At 41.3% G+C, this 15,698-nt stretch overlaps 2 protein-coding genes across 4 annotated transcripts in view; one reads left to right on the top strand and one right to left on the bottom strand.

The window, feature by feature from the left end:
• Positions 1-3,497: 3,497 nt before the first annotated feature.
• Positions 3,498-14,374, bottom strand: ATRIP (ATR interacting protein). 3 transcript variants are annotated; one of them, XM_014251836.2, is made up of 13 exons: positions 14,076-14,374; positions 12,823-12,908; positions 11,629-11,799; positions 10,879-10,994; positions 10,427-10,587; positions 9,369-9,467; positions 8,779-8,908; positions 7,305-8,033; positions 6,622-6,764; positions 5,951-6,042; positions 5,033-5,116; positions 4,499-4,748; positions 3,498-4,034 (listed from the first exon to the last, which is right to left on the bottom strand). In XM_014251836.2, the coding sequence occupies exons 1-13, from the start codon at positions 14,350-14,352 to the stop codon at positions 3,973-3,975; spliced, it is 2,400 nt and encodes a 799-aa protein (XP_014107311.2). In that variant the 5' UTR covers positions 14,353-14,374; the 3' UTR covers positions 3,498-3,972. The 3 variants fall into 3 exon arrangements, with proteins under 3 accessions (XP_014107311.2, XP_087918065.1, XP_087918066.1); XM_088061939.1 differs by having other exon boundaries at positions 12,823-12,905; XM_088061940.1 differs by lacking the exon at positions 9,369-9,467.
• Positions 14,375-15,353: 979 nt separating this feature from the next.
• IPPK (inositol-pentakisphosphate 2-kinase) overlaps positions 15,354-15,698 on the top strand; it is a 49,705-nt gene continuing 49,360 nt past the window's right edge. The window contains exon 1 of the mRNA XM_088062086.1: positions 15,354-15,409. Within this exon, the coding sequence (XP_087918212.1) occupies positions 15,383-15,409 (27 nt within the window). The 5' untranslated portion in view covers positions 15,354-15,382. The remainder of the gene's footprint in view (positions 15,410-15,698) is intronic.

The following is a 15,698-nucleotide window of genomic DNA, read 5'->3' as shown; positions in this document are numbered from 1 at the left end:
TAAAACAACCTCTGATATCCCATTTCTCTTACAGCAGTCCAAATAAATTTTAAATTGGCTTCTGCAGCCTTTTTGTGCTAACACTTCTCGCTCCTGCAGTGGGATTTGTGGTTCACTCTCCGATGGTACCTTGCCCCTGGCATCAGGTAGGATGTCCTTTACAGACTGCTGGGCAGGAGTTGTAGCTCAGCTGTGCTGTAAAGAAGATTCTTTAGCAAAACAAATCGTTCATTCTCACCAACCTGTAATCCAATTAATGCATAGATTAAAACATTACTGTTTGTGTTACCTCTGTCAGGACACTCTACAGGCATTGGTTATTACATTCTGACCATATATGAAAATAAAGTGGCTAGTTCATCTGGATATTTTCAAAAGCAGGTTAGCCTTTGAGCAACTATTGCACTGACAATCTTTAAGACTAACTTTTTAGGTTAGTCCATGCTCAGCAATGCTGGCAGTCACACTTAAGGCTGTGAAGGTGTTGGTCCTTGCTCTTGGAAGCACTGATAAACTTCAGCCACAGTGGGTTTGTAGAGATCACAGATCACTTTTTCTTACCAGTCTGCTAAATTACATATTACAATTACACATTAAAATCAACAATGTACATTTTTTAACAATTTACACTGGAAATGGAAGTTTTCATTTTGTCACATTCACAGCAGATAACACACAGTCTGTGCAGGCAGAACTGCTGCATTTGACTCTAATTATAACCATTTGGCCATTATGGCCATAAGTAATATTGCAGACTGTAACAAAAACATTCAGTGGTTAGGATGACTTTGTTCTCTTTGTTTAGCACATGCTTAAAAGCATGTGGGATTAATATGAATAAACCCAACTCAGGTCAGGGATGTTGTGAGCTACAGGACGAAGTATTTTGTATTTGCCATCTTCATCTATGTCAGCTTGGTTTAAAAAGATGGGGTTTTGGAGCCTGACATGACACAAAGCAGTTGTTTGGCTTCTCTGTGGGAGTTTGTTTCAGCTGGGCGCTGGATGAGCTGCAGAGGCCCCTTCCAACCTCACCAAGTCAGTGATTCTGCAAGGTGTAGAATTGAGCAAGGTTTCCTTGAGCAGCAAAAAGCACCTCTTGGTGAGCTCAGCCAAGGGGAAAACCCTGGTTGCCATCCCCATGGGCAAGGAAGGAGATGGGTGGCTGCTGCTGAGGAATGTGATAATCATGTAGAACATGCCTAGTGGCTTTCCTTTGCTCAACACTTCATTGTTCAGTCTTGTGCCTGTGCTTGATGCCAGAGTAAATTGCTTTTCTCAATACGAAGTCACAGCTTATCTGTAACATGGTGGGGAAATGCAAACTGACTGTGGAAAAGCTGCTGTGGTGGGAATTCTTCAGGGAGTGAAAAACTGATGATCAAGGATAATCAGCTGTTGCACACATGATTGGATCTTTTTACTCCTGAGAAAAATTCCAGGAGAAAGTGAAAAGGGAAGAATTGCTGAAGATCAGCACAACCTTAAAATCATCCTGGTAAGGTTGGTCACTGTAAATGTCTTACATAATTATGATGGTTCTGTAAGTATTTTTCTTTCTGCCTATCCTCTTTAGGAGTACAGCCTTATTTTTCCTTAGGAATGTGAACAGACAGTGCCTTCAATTTTAAGAGCTGTGGTTTAATTTCACAATAACACGATGTTACTGTGATTCCTGCCAGTTAGAGTGTAGGGGGTTGGAACTGTTTGGTGTATGGAGCCTGGGTTGTACTACTTTAAAGTCCAGAGTTGGAAGAAAACTCGGTGTGAATGTAGATGTACATGTTTAGGTGTTGTCTGGGGGTGGATGGGAAGGGATGCAGAGCCAGGAGGGATAGTTAGGAGTTTTCCTATCAGTTTTTTCCACAGATAACTCTTCTGTTTATGTAAAGTTTAGCAGTAATCCACTTCTCCCTTTTTCCAAGTTGCCATACACACACCCTTTAGATGAAGCCAGGAATTTTTTTATACAACTTTTTATAACTGGATTGCTCCAACAGTTTGGGATTCCTTAGGAAACTGGTTTTTGTCCAAACTCTTTAACAGTTCATTTGGTCTGTTCACTCAAATGGGCTAAATATCTCTTATCTCTAGAAACTCAGATTGTTTAGAGAAACTAAGTGGTGAGAGTTTTTGAAAAGTGATGTCAGATCACTGCGTTTTGGGATATCTGAGATACTGTGACTGTCACATCTTTGTTAGGACAGCTCTAAGCTTGCTCCTCACAGTAGGCTCATGGCCAGATACTGCTTTACCACAGCTCCTGCTCATTGGGCTGTTCTTAAGGAATTATCTTAATGTTTATTTTTACTTGGAGGAAGGAAAGGGCTAAAGGGCTTTTACATGCACTTCCCAGCTCTTCTCTCTAATCTTGAAGACCAGGAAATGTTGTTTGGTAGTTGGTTGTTTTTTTTTGTTTTTTGTTTTTTCTTTTTTTTCCAGTTGCTTTGTTTATTTGCTTATTTATTTCACATGGTGTGACAAACGTTTTTTGTAACACCAACATCTGCAGCTTGTCTTGTCTAGGGCCTGGTGACAGTTCCAGGGTTGTGACCATGCAAGCACATGCAGACTTGGAAGGCTTTGTTGCTCTGTGCCTGTGCATCCTTCCTTGGTGCATTTCAGCAGGAACATGGCAGTTTTCCAGATGCTACAAGAGACTTGAAACCTGTTCCTGAGAAGAGCAGTTGGCAGCTTGTGTTTCACAGAAATGACCTGGACCCTGCCTGGTGCAGCGGCTGCTCAGAGAGGAGGAGGCTGAGCCCAGGCTGGGGGGAGCTTTGGCCCTCAGGAGATGCTGGATTATTATCCCAGTTCTTCCTGCATAGGCATTTCTAGGAAAGTTCTCTTCCAAAGCACGACCCAAGCCAGGAGCTTGCTGAGCACACTGGAGTGGGCTCTTTACTGCAGGACAGGTCACAGCCTCTTTGGCCATGACCAGAGAACATAATGTCTCCCAATTTTCCAAAGGCTTCCTTTCCCACTCTCATACAGTCTCTTGTCCTCCTGGATCCAGGCTCATTCTTAACCAAGTCCCTGTTGAAAATTGAAAAGAGCTCTCCCATCTGAAAACACACACCTGTGGGCTCATTTTAATAACATTTACACTTCCCTTTTTAGGGTCTGAGGCTCAGTTGCTGACTTGCAGCCCAGTGTGAAAGTGAGCACACATCAAAGGTGGGGCAGCAGCTCTTCCTCCACTCTTTGGTGCTGAATCCTAGGAATGAGAGGGCTCCTTCATCTTCACCATGACCAAAAACCCCAGTCATTCTGCACACATTTAAATAACTTTATACTGCCTAGGATGCAATCCTCAGCAGTACCATCTTACTCTTTTAAGGGGAATTATAAAAGGTAAGTTCTAGTATTGTTTGTTTTGGCAGCTCAGTAATTACTCAGTAAGTACACTTTCAGCAGATTCATGAAATTGAGTGATCTGAGATGACCAATCCTCAGCAAGAAATTCAAAACCCTGAAGTGAACTGTCAACTCTTAAGTTATTTCTAGAAGGGTTTTTAAAATCACCATAAACTGTTTACTAATATCAACAATATGAAAAGTCACACAAGGAAGTGGTACAGCTACAAAATAAACAACTGTGTTCAAAAGGCTTTCATATGAATGCAGTGATGCCACACACCTTGGCACATTCAGCAGCATAAATTCAGCTGTAGTCAGAGTAAAATGGAGAATAGAGAGAAATTTCATTTCCATTCACAGTGGTTTCATACAGGATGGAATTCATAACCAGAACCAGTCATAAGACATTGAGTGGGTTTGCACAGCAGTATTAATCTCATCAAAATTCCTCTTTCAGCTACATTTAGATAGCACTAATTACAACAAAGAAACGTGTCTTAGTTGTGCTGTGTTTGAGTGCAACCCAAGATTATCCCTTAAAAGGATGATTCAAAGTTCACATTTGCATTGGCAATGATTAAGAGGAGGAAGGACAGAGATCTTTGCTCTTCACTAGCTGGAGTCTATTCCTTGGTCTTCTGGCTCAGGAGGATACAATTCATCCAAAATCAGCTCTGCAACAAAAAATAATGTTTCAGAGATATTTTTTTCCCCCTGCTTCATGCAGTATAATTATAGCTCGTATCTGCACTTTGGAACATACTGATGGTAGAAGACTACAGCAAATACAATTTTTGAAGGTTCTATGCAAACAGATCTTTAGATTTCTGTTTTGTCACACAAACTTCTCTCCCTCTTTAATGCCTTTTTTAGGACACCTTCCACTATCCCAGGTTGCTCCAAGCCACATCCAGCCTGGCCTTGGACACTTCCAGGGATGGGGCAGCCACAGCTTCTCTGGGCAACCTGTGCCAGGGCTTCCTCACCCTCACAGGGAAGAATTTCTAAATATCCAATCTAAACTGCTTCCAGCAGTCTGAGCAACAATCAGCTGTGGTACTTGTTAAAAGAGAAAAGTGACAGAAGTGAAACTTATTTCTGCAACATGGAAAGAAGTTAACAACTGACTGATTTTTACCTTCAGAGGCACTCAATTTTTGAGTCTTTTTGAGAATGGCTCTTATGCCTGGCATGGCTTGGTCGTATTGATGGAGAACTTCCAAACAGTGTTCATGGAACAATTTATCTTTCTGAGACAGGCTGTGCAAGAGTAAAACAGCATCCCGTAAAAACTGAATAACTTGTTCCTTATGTGCACACAAGCTGGTCTCAGATCTTCTAATCTTCACCCATTGCCTGTGCAACATCACAATTAGTGCCTTAACCACCTGCAAGAGGAAAAACAGTGCTTCAATACACAAAGCAAAAATATAGCAGCAGAAAACTTATTTTGATAGTAACGTTACTGCTTAATCTCTTCAAACTTTCAAATTTCAGGATATTTTCTAGCAAGCCAAAGCAAGCTTCCTAGAAAGTGGCACCCTCTATAAAGTACAGGAGACACTTTTTTTTCTCTACATAAAAAAACCAAAGAGGGCAAAAAGCAATTTCAGCATGGAGTACTTTGAAGTTCTCAGCAGGGGGTTAAACTGGGGGAGTGTGGTGAACGTACCTCGAGGTTGCACTGACAGTCTGTGCCAGGAAATAAAACTGCAGGTCTGGAGCGCCACATGCAGCGTGTCAGGAGCCTGACTGTCTGTTACAAACACAGGTTGTGTTAGAGTGAGGGCTGAGTTATGATAATTCATTGTTAGTTTCAAATATTCTTGGGCTATTTTTTTCTCTTAACAGCTGATGTCTTTTACCCTCAAAGTTCTACAAGCTTTTTTTCCCTGTAACACTTTACAGACAGAATTTGCCTTGCACAGAAACCTTCTCAGCTTTCTGATGAGTGAGGCTGACAAGGTCAGCGGCCTTTAATTCACTGCATGCAAATGTGTTTACACTTAATATAACAATGCAGGTAGGGTAATGGAAAGGGTTCAAAACTCTTTAAAGTGAGGGAAGTAGAGCAAATAGAACCTCAAACAAGTCACTTCTGTTTGTACAAACACAAATTATATTTAAAAGCTATTCTTTCTATATATAATCATGCCTGTTAAACAGCAAGTTATCATTTCTGTTGAATGCAAGGAATATAAATCCTAAATCACTACAGAATGCCTTTTAAATATAACAAATGCAATCAAAATTAAATACAAATCTTGCTTCTTTTTACTCTTCTACTGCTCTAAAAGCAAAATGAAGCTTAGTGCTGAACATCTGCAGCCATCCTAGGCTCTTCCTTGGTTTTTTCAGTGACTTAAAAGACTGTTATGACCAATGCTCTCTTCAAGGATAGTTACTGATCAGTTTCAAGCAGGTCCTTTCAAAAATCAATGTACTCCCTTACTGCAAGTCCATACTTGTAGCTTTGTATTTCAGCTAGGGAAATATCTTGTTTTCAGATAATTTGTGCGCTGTCCTGCTCCTCCCACTCCCCCAACTGGAAGGAGAAGGAAAGAGCACATGGACACTCAGCTGTGGTTACCTCCTGCTCCAGCTGGAGCCAAAGTATTTCAGATGCTGATTTATCTGGTCTTGATGTTATGTACATGTAGAGTGCAAGGAGAAGGCAGCTGTCTGAAACAGAAAGAACAGAAAGAAAGACAATTAGTTCTTTTTCCAAACAGCCACTTGTTCATGACAAAAATTAATTCTATCAGGCAAGAAAACATTTTGAGTTCTATTCTAGGACTCATGGTACAGGCTCAGCTTCTTGTTTTACTTCCCACATCTTCAGCAGTGCTGAGGAAATTGGTATGCCTAAGCTTTGTATTTGCCTTCATGGTAATCCTGTCCTGGTTCATTCATAAGGAACTGAACAGAGATCATTTTTCATTCAGAGTACTGGAATCTAAACAGTGCCATGAGCACAGATAAATTTAACTTCAGAACTACTCAAAAGCCCCTTTTTCCTCATCAACCTTAAATACACAATCTAGAAAGTGATTTTAAAATGGCTACTTAAAAGCACTGCTTGTGGATAGATACAAAAAGATACAGATACAAAACAAATACTCTCCAAATCCTAAGTAGAAAAGAAGTTTTCAGGTAACATAGTAGACTTTTTGCCTTCTGGGGTTTCAGCACCTTGGAGCAAGGCCTATTTGCATTACTTTTAGTTGTGGTAACAGTTCTCTGTGTCCTGCAGTCTTTTACCTGAATGAGAACAGAGTTGAGCAACCAACAGGTGGTGCTGAGCGAGAGCACACAGGAGTCTCACAGCCAGAAGCACAGCAGGCAAAGGGGTCTCGGGACACAGACAGCGCTGCAGTACCTGGCTACTCAGTAAGTGCTGGAAACTTCAAATCAAAACTTAGTTAGAAAAGGGAAGTGCAGTTAAAATTTGAAAATACACTGATTTTTGAAGACAGCATCATAATTTGTGCCTTTTTAGCTATTGAGAACATACCCTATCTCAAATTATCTTTCATAAATACAAAGTATGCTGAAAAACATTGTTACTTTGGCAGCCACTCTGCAGTTCACTATGGCAGTTTTACCTGCTAGAATGAGATCCTGTTCTTTCCTTCCTTATGCACCTCCCAGCAATCACAAATACCCCAAAATGAATGTTATAAAGCTTCTTCACTTTCCATGAGGCAGCAGCATCTGCTTCATGTGAACATCATCACTTGTTACTGATTGGGGATGATTATTACACTATTAACACCAAAAGCAGTAGAAAGATCCTCAGCTGCTCCTCAAATGTGATCGGAGATGTGATTTCTCTCATACATAACAAAACTTGTACTGGAAGCTGCCCCAGATGAGTTTCAACAGAGAATGAAGACTGCTAAACAGCTGACTCTGAAATAATTTTGAAGCTATTTCTGACTTACTTTATTAACAAGTCCATAGTTGAATTTTCAGCTAATTTCATCAAAACCTTTAGGCTTTGGCTCAGGATATTGTCAGTCTGGGAGCCCCTTGCAGCAGAAAAGGCTAGAATCTGAAGCAGCTTTTTAAACAAAGAATGTTGAGCTCCATCAGTATTGTGAGGATCCTGTGGAGCAAGCAGCCCACCTTGTGTTCTGCTCTCTTCTTTATTAACAGACTGATTATCACACAACACATTTTTGTCCATCTTGGAAACCTGTTCATCTTCAGCAGCAGAACTTTTTTCCCTTTCAGCAGACAGCAATGTGTGGACAACATCCCAGCTGTAGAACACCAAATAATAAAGGATCCCCAGTGATACAAGAGTAGTTTCTTCAAGGGACAACCTGAAGTCCTCCTTGCTTGACACGGTGTTTGTGCTGGCTCTGGAAGCAGCAGTTGAATGGCTCCCACAAGCTCCATTCCCTGGTGTGTCCCCGAGCTGCTCTGCTCGGCAGAAAGCACCAATGTGGTGCTCCAGCAAGGGCAGGAGATGCACAGCACCTCGGATCCTGCTCTGTGTGAGGGGCAGGAGCCCTCCCTGGCCTTCTGCTGGGCTTTCCTCAGATAATCCTTCATCCAGAGCAATCAAGTTCAGTCCTGTTATTGCCAGTTTTTGAGCTTCTTGCAGGGATACAAGAGGAGTGATTCCTTCTTGAGTTGTCTTGCTGCTGGGGAGTTGTATGGGCTTCCTGTCCAAATAAAAGGGAAATGGGTCACAAGAAAAGGCAGAGAACAGAGTTGAAATCTGAGTTATCTCTACTATGAACTGAATAATAGAAAGGCCACAGTACAAAGAGATGTCTGTTTCCAAAATGTGAAGAAAGGGGGATAAACATCCCCTTACGCCTTGATGTCTGCATGGAAGAGCCATTTCAAAGCATTCTAGGTTTCATTCCTAATAACCTATCTGAAAAGCAAAGAAACTTCAGAAGCTACAGCCTAATTCTGTAAAGTAAAAGACTACTATAATTCATATCCAATCTTGATATTTAAAATGCTTTACCAGGAAATACAAATATGTCTCTGAAAGTTGCACACAATTTGTACATTACAAATTGAACAGTTTCTGTTTTGAAGATATCAAACCAACTTTCAATCACATCTTCAGTATTTTCTTCCCCCTTAACTCATGATCATGTTTCTGTGCTTCCCTCATTGCAATGCAAGCTGCTAACAGCTACTCCCAGGTTTAGTTCTGTGCCTTCCCCTAACAGATAATTAACCTAATTCATTTTTTAGTGATGTTCCAGTGTTTTGTATCTGTAATAATCAAAAATACAGAATGATGTTCCAAATTTTGCACTAAATGGCCTAAGCAGAGCATGGTTTACCACAGTGAATGAGCTGTCCTGCATGACTAAGTGGTTCTTAGTACAGAGCATGCCACTGTACTAAACATGACAGATACAGTTTAACAAAGAAAATAAAACTTACGTATCCACAGAGTTGGGCGGCAACACAGCTCCAGGTAGAGGCTCAGAGTTGCTACTGAGAAGGTGGCAGAGTCCTAAAAATGTCCCAGGGATAATGGGCTGCTTCATCAGTGCATTCAGCAAGATAGAACCTGGTAGGATACAGAATTTTCTTTGATTAGTAGATTTGCCATCATCAGCAACAAAAAATCAGCATTTCAGAAGATCAGCCTTATTTAGAGTGCTCATAACGTCAGAATGTTTTTTTCATTATTAATCTTTCTTAACAAGAGGATGATTTTCAGAAAAATGAATTTAAGATATATAAGTATAAACCAAGTTATATTTAGAGGTATTTTAATTATGATCCCATATTAGCAAAATAGCTTGAGCCAAGTGATCACATATCCCAGCTGTTCTGGTGACTTCCCCTCCATTTTCCACTCCAGACATTGAAATTATATGATGCAATTCCATTGCCAACTGTAACTAAGAGAGTATCCTGAAGAATTCTTGGAGCTGAAATGCTGTTGGAAATGCTTTATAGTGTTTGGTTTATTTTTAAGGTACATTTTCCCTGGTTTTATTTCTGCATTACCAGAATGATATTACCTTGTGTATTTCGTTTGGGGACTGAGTTGTAGGAAGTGTTTTTTCCTGTTGCTCTGTGCTGCTGCAGGGATGAAACTTCAGGATGGGTTATCTTCCTGTCTGAAACAAACAGATCAGGAGAACACAGATCTGCACCCATCCTGTACACACAGCCACAGTGTTAGATGATCTTTTAATCATCTCTATATGTCATAATTACCAAGCAAACCAAGGCCAAAAGCCTTGCAGAGTTCAGAAAAAGTAAACAAATGTATTTTTTAAAACAAATAGGCATATTGAGTGTTCTTACTGTAACAAGCAATGCTTTCAGGCTACTGCATTTTGCTTTTTCCTGGAGTTCCTACTGCCTATATTTTTAGAATGAACAGTGTAACTGACAGCAGCATCTCAGATTTTTTTCACGACTCTTCAAGTTAGGATTAGTTGATGATAGCCACATTTTTTCCATTTATTATTTCCCAGTGCTATAAAAAAATCACTACTTTTGTTTCATATTATAGCACTCTTCAAATATATGCAGATATTAATTTCCCAGGCTTTACTCAAGATTTACTCAAGATACAATTTTATGAGAATTACTGCCCTACATATAAAAGAGGAAATGAGTACATTGTTTCAGTTGCTTCTGTCAATATGGCTAAATATGTACCCTTTAAAATCCAATCCCCAAAATGCTAGAACAAGAATACAAAAAATGCATCAGCTGACCAGCAGACCAAGAAATAGGCAATTTATTTCCTATTTATGCAATGAGAAAAGACAGATGAACAATATGGATGTTTTAGTTCATCACAAAATAAAGTTTTTTATTGCAGCTACTGGGCACTTCGTTATTGAGACCCTGGCATCTGGTACTAAGGTATGAATTAAAATGATCTTCATGCAAATTTCAGTCATGGCTATTTAACTCCAGTTGGTATAAAGTGAAAAAAAACCAAAACCAAAACCAAAATAAAACAAATAACTGAACTGACTGCAACTGTTCAGTCACAAAATCCTTCCCTAATGCAGAATGTTCACATGCAGCTAAAAATGTTGCAAGCTGTACATGGTTTTACCTTCTTTGATTGAAGTAGTCAGGGCCATCAAATTTCCTGAAGAACATGATGGCCTAGTGGACATTTCAGTGTTGAAGGATTCCTTTGTAGGAAAAGATCTTCTTCCTGGCTGTGGAGAACATCCATCTGATTTCACTTGTACCACAAGATTCTTTTTAGGGCTAAGATAAAAATATGAATCAGTATTTCTTTTGTAATTATTTTATTAAACGACAATTTATTTTCTTTGCACTGATGCTTTAAGGATACTTCACCATAAACTGTTTGACTTTCTGTCATGGATACAAGGAAAGCTCTTTTTTGAGCAAATTCCATAGATGTCATCAGATTTTTTTTGTTGTATATTTTAAAGACAACAGAGCTAAGAGTTACGTGAAGAAAGAAAACTTCTTCAATAGTTTAAACACGCATATTGCAAAAATGAACACAAATTCTTTTTCCAACCCCCCTACCTTGTTGTTGGAACTGCCTGAGAAAGGTGTTTATTTCTTTCACAGTTCTGAAGTCGTGTTCTTAATTCATTCATTTCTGCATCCTTGAACTGCAGCTCGGAATGCAACGACTGTAACTGAAAGAGGAGTTCAGGACAGTTTTACTGTTACCAGTTTAGAAGTGGTGCAACTGCAGAGCAACTGAGTTACCATGAGAGCTGGAGCTCACCATCTACTTACTGTGAACTCGGCACAAGATGTCCATTTTTAGTCCAAGTAACACTCTCTGAGAACCAAGTGCCAGGAGTTCAGGCGAGAAGCCTTTGTGAGTGGCTAAGACAGAGCAAGTGCCAGGCAGAGCATGGCTCCAGTGAGGCTGCAACTGCAGAGCCAACTGGACAAAAGCAGCCGCTGTTCTCATCAGGGACAGAGATGATGGCAACAGGAACAGCAATCTGATCAGAGCCACAAAGCATAATCTATCACTTTTTCTCACTCTAAAATACATTCCAATTGCAGTGTTCTCAGGATGGTTTCAAAAAAGCAATAAGTAAATGAAAACCTCTACCACCTGAATTTCACTCCTTTGTTTTGGCAGGGGAAAACCCTCAAAGAGTTCTTACAAATGTTTTCTTTGAGGTAAGAAAATGAAAGCAAGCATTGTGGAAATTTCACATCAATGTTTATCCTTTGACGAAATAGTCTGTGACATCATTAAGTCATAAATCAGCTTCTGCACATGATCTGCAGGTAACTGACATATTTACAAACCTTTTTGGAGAACTCTTTTTCTTTTTCATTTAAAATCTGAGATTTTTGCTGTTCCAGTAGTAGGTATGATCTTTTCTGTTCCTCCATAGCATACTCCATCTGCTGCATTGAGTCACGCAGAATTTTAATTTCTCCATTTTTAGTGAGAATTTCATCCTGCATTTCTTTCAGCTGAAAACAGAGGAATTCCATTAAAGGATGGATATAGCCAGAAGTATGTATTTTCATCAGTATGTGGTTGAAAATTAGGTGTATTTGTAATTTCTAGGGAGAAAAATGCTCCTGGAAACCCAGCTCAGAAATTCTACACGTTGCCTCTAATCTTTCTCTGATTAAATCAGTCTCAGCTATTTTCTTTAACATCATTAAGAATGACAAGACCATCCTTCTCTTTCCCCTTCTCTGCAATTACGTTTTGGGCTATTTTTTTAAACAAAATGTTCTAGTGACATACATCAATAATTTATTCATTGTTTGGTTGATAAAAGTGAAAATTTAATTATACTACTATATCCATCAGGAGAGCAAACAAGCACTCTAAGACAAGGTACCACCCCTAAACAGTATCTTCATGGCACTGAGTCTCTAATACTTCCTGTGCAGCCACCACCACTCAGAAACAAGACTTTGGAGGGATAATAAAGAAGTTACTCAGAACAGCAAGAAGAAAAGATCAGAAAGACACTTCTCTACAACAGCTGTGAAATTATGATTTAATATTATATATATATATATATATATATACACACAGGTAGCAAGATTCCCTGATAAAGGTGGCTATAATAGACCTGGGAAAGATACAGGGAACGGAGAAGGGAAACAGTATCTTTCCATAAATGACCACTAGAAGGTAAAGTAACATAAAGTCACTTAAAAGTCACATCACTTTCTCAAATCTTTTAAGTTGAACAAAACAACTCTGTCTGACTGGGCAGAGAAATTATTTGATAGGGAACAAATAAAACTGAAAAATTAGCATTTTCTAATCTGAAATGGCAAAGAAATAGAATACTGTACTCAATCTTTAGTATTACTAGAGCTGTTTCTAGTATAATAATTTCAACACACCCCTGGATTTCAAAGATTATTGATCACCTTGATTAGAATTAAATGCTTGGGACTGGATATATCCCACCTTTCAGTTATTCCTATCAAAAATGTGATATTTAGAGGAGAGGGGAGGATACTGCCAACCTTCTGTTTGACTTCTTCGTGCTGTGTCTGCAGCACTTCAAACTGGAATGCATCTCTCATCAGACCATCTTCTGTTCTGCTTCCTGCTGCAGGGAAAAGCCAAAATCTGAAGCACGCATGATGAATGTACATCACTGGTGACTCAACACCAAGGTTTTGTTATTTGCATACTTTGCATACATCTGAATATCTTAGTATTTTACTGTCATTACAAACAGGTAAACTGCCTCATCTAACCACCACAGGAACTTTGCAAGTGCTTGTGCATCAATTCTTGTAATGGAAGAACCCCTGCCCCTTCAAATTTCTAATCACAGAATGGTTTGGGTTGAAAGGGACCTTAAAGATCATCTCATATCTTAAACCAGCAAGATGACCCACAGCAAGAGTAAGCATTTCATCTGAGATAACTTTAGTTAACGCACAAAGGTTCACTGAAAACTTATTCACCTGGCAAGATGCCACGGTTGCTAAAACACTTAAGTTATTCAAGCTCTCTAAGCTTCATTATGAAGAAACCCCTGTTTTTGTTTCTTTCAAAGTAAACCTGAAAGCAGTTAATACAAGGCATGCTATGCATTTATTAGTGGAAATGTAGACGGGAAAAAAAATCTGAAAGCCAACACACTACTAGAATATGATACCTAAAGCATGTTGAAAGTTTAGGAAACTCAGGTTTTTTATTTGGCAGGTTTAACATGCAGCACTCTTGTGCTAGGCTGGCATTACCACACACACACCAGACACGGGCTCCTGGTACCCCGAGATCAATGCAATGTGCCTGCTGGGATTGTTATTCTCGCTATTCCTCTGAATCCCAACCATCCCTCTGACACTGGGGGGAACCACCGTGGGGTGCTGGTGGCCAGGGGAACAGGCAGGAGCAATTCTCATAAGAGAAAGATGGAGCAAGGCTATTTACAAGAGCCTGTCGTGACAGGACAAGAGGGAGTGGCTTCACGCTGACGGAGATTTAGGTTCGATATTGGGAAGAAATTCTTCTCTGTGAGGGAGGTGAGGACCTGGCAAAGGCTGCCCAGAAAACCTGTGGCTGCCCCTGGATCCCTGGCAGTGCCCAAGACCAGGCTGAACGGGGCTTGCAGCAGCCTGGGAGAGTGGAAGGTGTCCCTGCCCACGGCAAGGGTGGCGCTGGATGGGCTTTAAGGTCCCTTGCCATTCTGTGGTTCCTAAAGGGACACCAAACCCTTTCGCAGCAGCGGAGCAGTGAGAGGCAGCCGCTGGGACACACCGACCTTGCCGCTCGCCCCGGGCCAGCTCCGGGGCTCCCCATGCGTGTCCCGCGGGCAGATCCTGCGACAGCGCCTGCGAGGCCAGGATATCGATCTGCTCCAGGTCGTCCGCCGTGAAGTCATCACTATCCCCGAAGGGGTCCACGATCCCGGTCACGGCGCTCTTGGGGCGCTTGTGCGGGGGAAGGCCGTTCCGCAGCGCCGGCGGGGCGGCCGCAGCGCTGCTCTCCCCGCAGAGCGCGGGGCCGCTCCGCTTGCGCGGCCCGGGCAGCGCCGCCATGGCGGGACCGGGACCCTCAGGGCCCACACGCCGCCGGGCCGCCCGGGCCACGCCCGCCAATCACCGCCGGGCACCGGTCCTCCCACAGCCAATGGAGTGGCGGCGGCTTCCGAGCCGGCTGTAAGCGCCCTCGCGATTGGCCGCGGACAACCGACACGTAAGCGCCTCGCTGATTGGGCAGGAGGGAGGCGGGAAGGCTCGTCCCCTCAGCGGTGTGAGGCGAAGGCGGTGACGTCACGGTGAGGGCTGTCCCGCTCATGTCACACCTGGCTTCATCCCGGACACGATGGCGTCGCACCGCAGCTGGAGGGCGGCCGTGACACTGCCGGCCACAGGCACGACTGCCCTTGACAAACTGGGACCTCTAAAACTGTCAGTGAAGTGCAATATTTGCAAAAGTCCTGTGCTAAATCCCCACCGTTAAACTACTGGCGTTAGCCTGCTGTAATCATACTTTGTCTGTTTTTAAAGATAGACTGAAAAAACGGAGTTTCCAGCTCTGTATAACTCAGCTGGGTGTGAGGTCACAGCTATGCTGATAAACCTTTTCATAGGAGACTATACCGTAGTCTTTCAGCACATTTTTAAAACTGAAGTTACTCATTATTTTAATTTCATATAAATCAGTTTGATTGTCTTTTAAGTGAAAGCCACTGTATTAGTTTGACATATTTCCAATTCTGTCAGGAAATTCTGATTTCTCTTGTTCATTCGGCTATTTCCCATTACATGCAGGAAAATCAGATTATCACTAGAAGGTAATTTTCTTTATCCACGCACTGCATGAGCAGCCTGTGACGAGCCAGTAAGGCCCAAATTAAGCCCTGAGGGTCATTGTTCCCAGCTGTGCTAAAGTGGCAGCAGGTGATCCCAATGGAATCAGCAGATGGGAACAGCTGCATCTGATCAGCTCAGGTGCACAGAAAAGGGGCAGTCTCAGAGGGAACTTACACTTATATCACTTTAGTGTTTGTTTCTCCAATTAGCTGGTTTTTCATATTAATGATGTACCAAACTTAGAAAATTGTGGATGGGTTTGATGCTCAAAACACTGAAGGTACCATTATTTATACTTGGAGTTACTGCTTTTCTCCCTCTAGTGGGAATGATAACATAATTTTTGTCTTTGTAGTCTAGCTGTGAAGAAAAGTTACTTCTTGCTTTTAACAATGGTTTTATTTCTTTATGTTTAGAGAGAGGTGCTTTGAGATGATGGAGTAAAACCAAAATTGCTTGTTTAGTTAAAAGTCTCTCCTGTCAATTTCTAGTGCTCTGTTTCCACTGCTTGTGTTTGTAGAAATGTGTATTGAGCGTTTATTTTAAGTAATCTGAAAGGAACTTGAATC

This window comes from Pseudopodoces humilis, chromosome 13, assembly GCF_049639895.1.
Source record: "Pseudopodoces humilis isolate 2021_Gansu_Grassland_sample_001 chromosome 13, ASM4963989v1, whole genome shotgun sequence".
Lineage (NCBI taxonomy): Eukaryota > Metazoa > Chordata > Aves > Passeriformes > Paridae > Pseudopodoces > Pseudopodoces humilis.
The sequence above is the reverse complement of the archived record's forward strand: the minus strand, read 5'-3'. Positions and strand labels throughout refer to the sequence as shown.

Coding starts and splice junctions, on each gene's coding strand:
- ATRIP (XM_014251836.2), bottom strand. CDS start 14,352: ATGGCGGCGCTGCCCGGGCCGCGCAAGCGGAGCGGCCCCGCGCTCTGC. Junction 8,909..9,368: donor CCCCAAACGAAATACACAAG/GTAATATCATTC, acceptor GTATCCTACCAG/GTTCTATCTTGCTGAATGCA. Junction 6,765..7,304: donor ACTATGGACTTGTTAATAAA/GTAAGTCAGAAA, acceptor TTTGATTTGAAG/TTTCCAGCACTTACTGAGTA.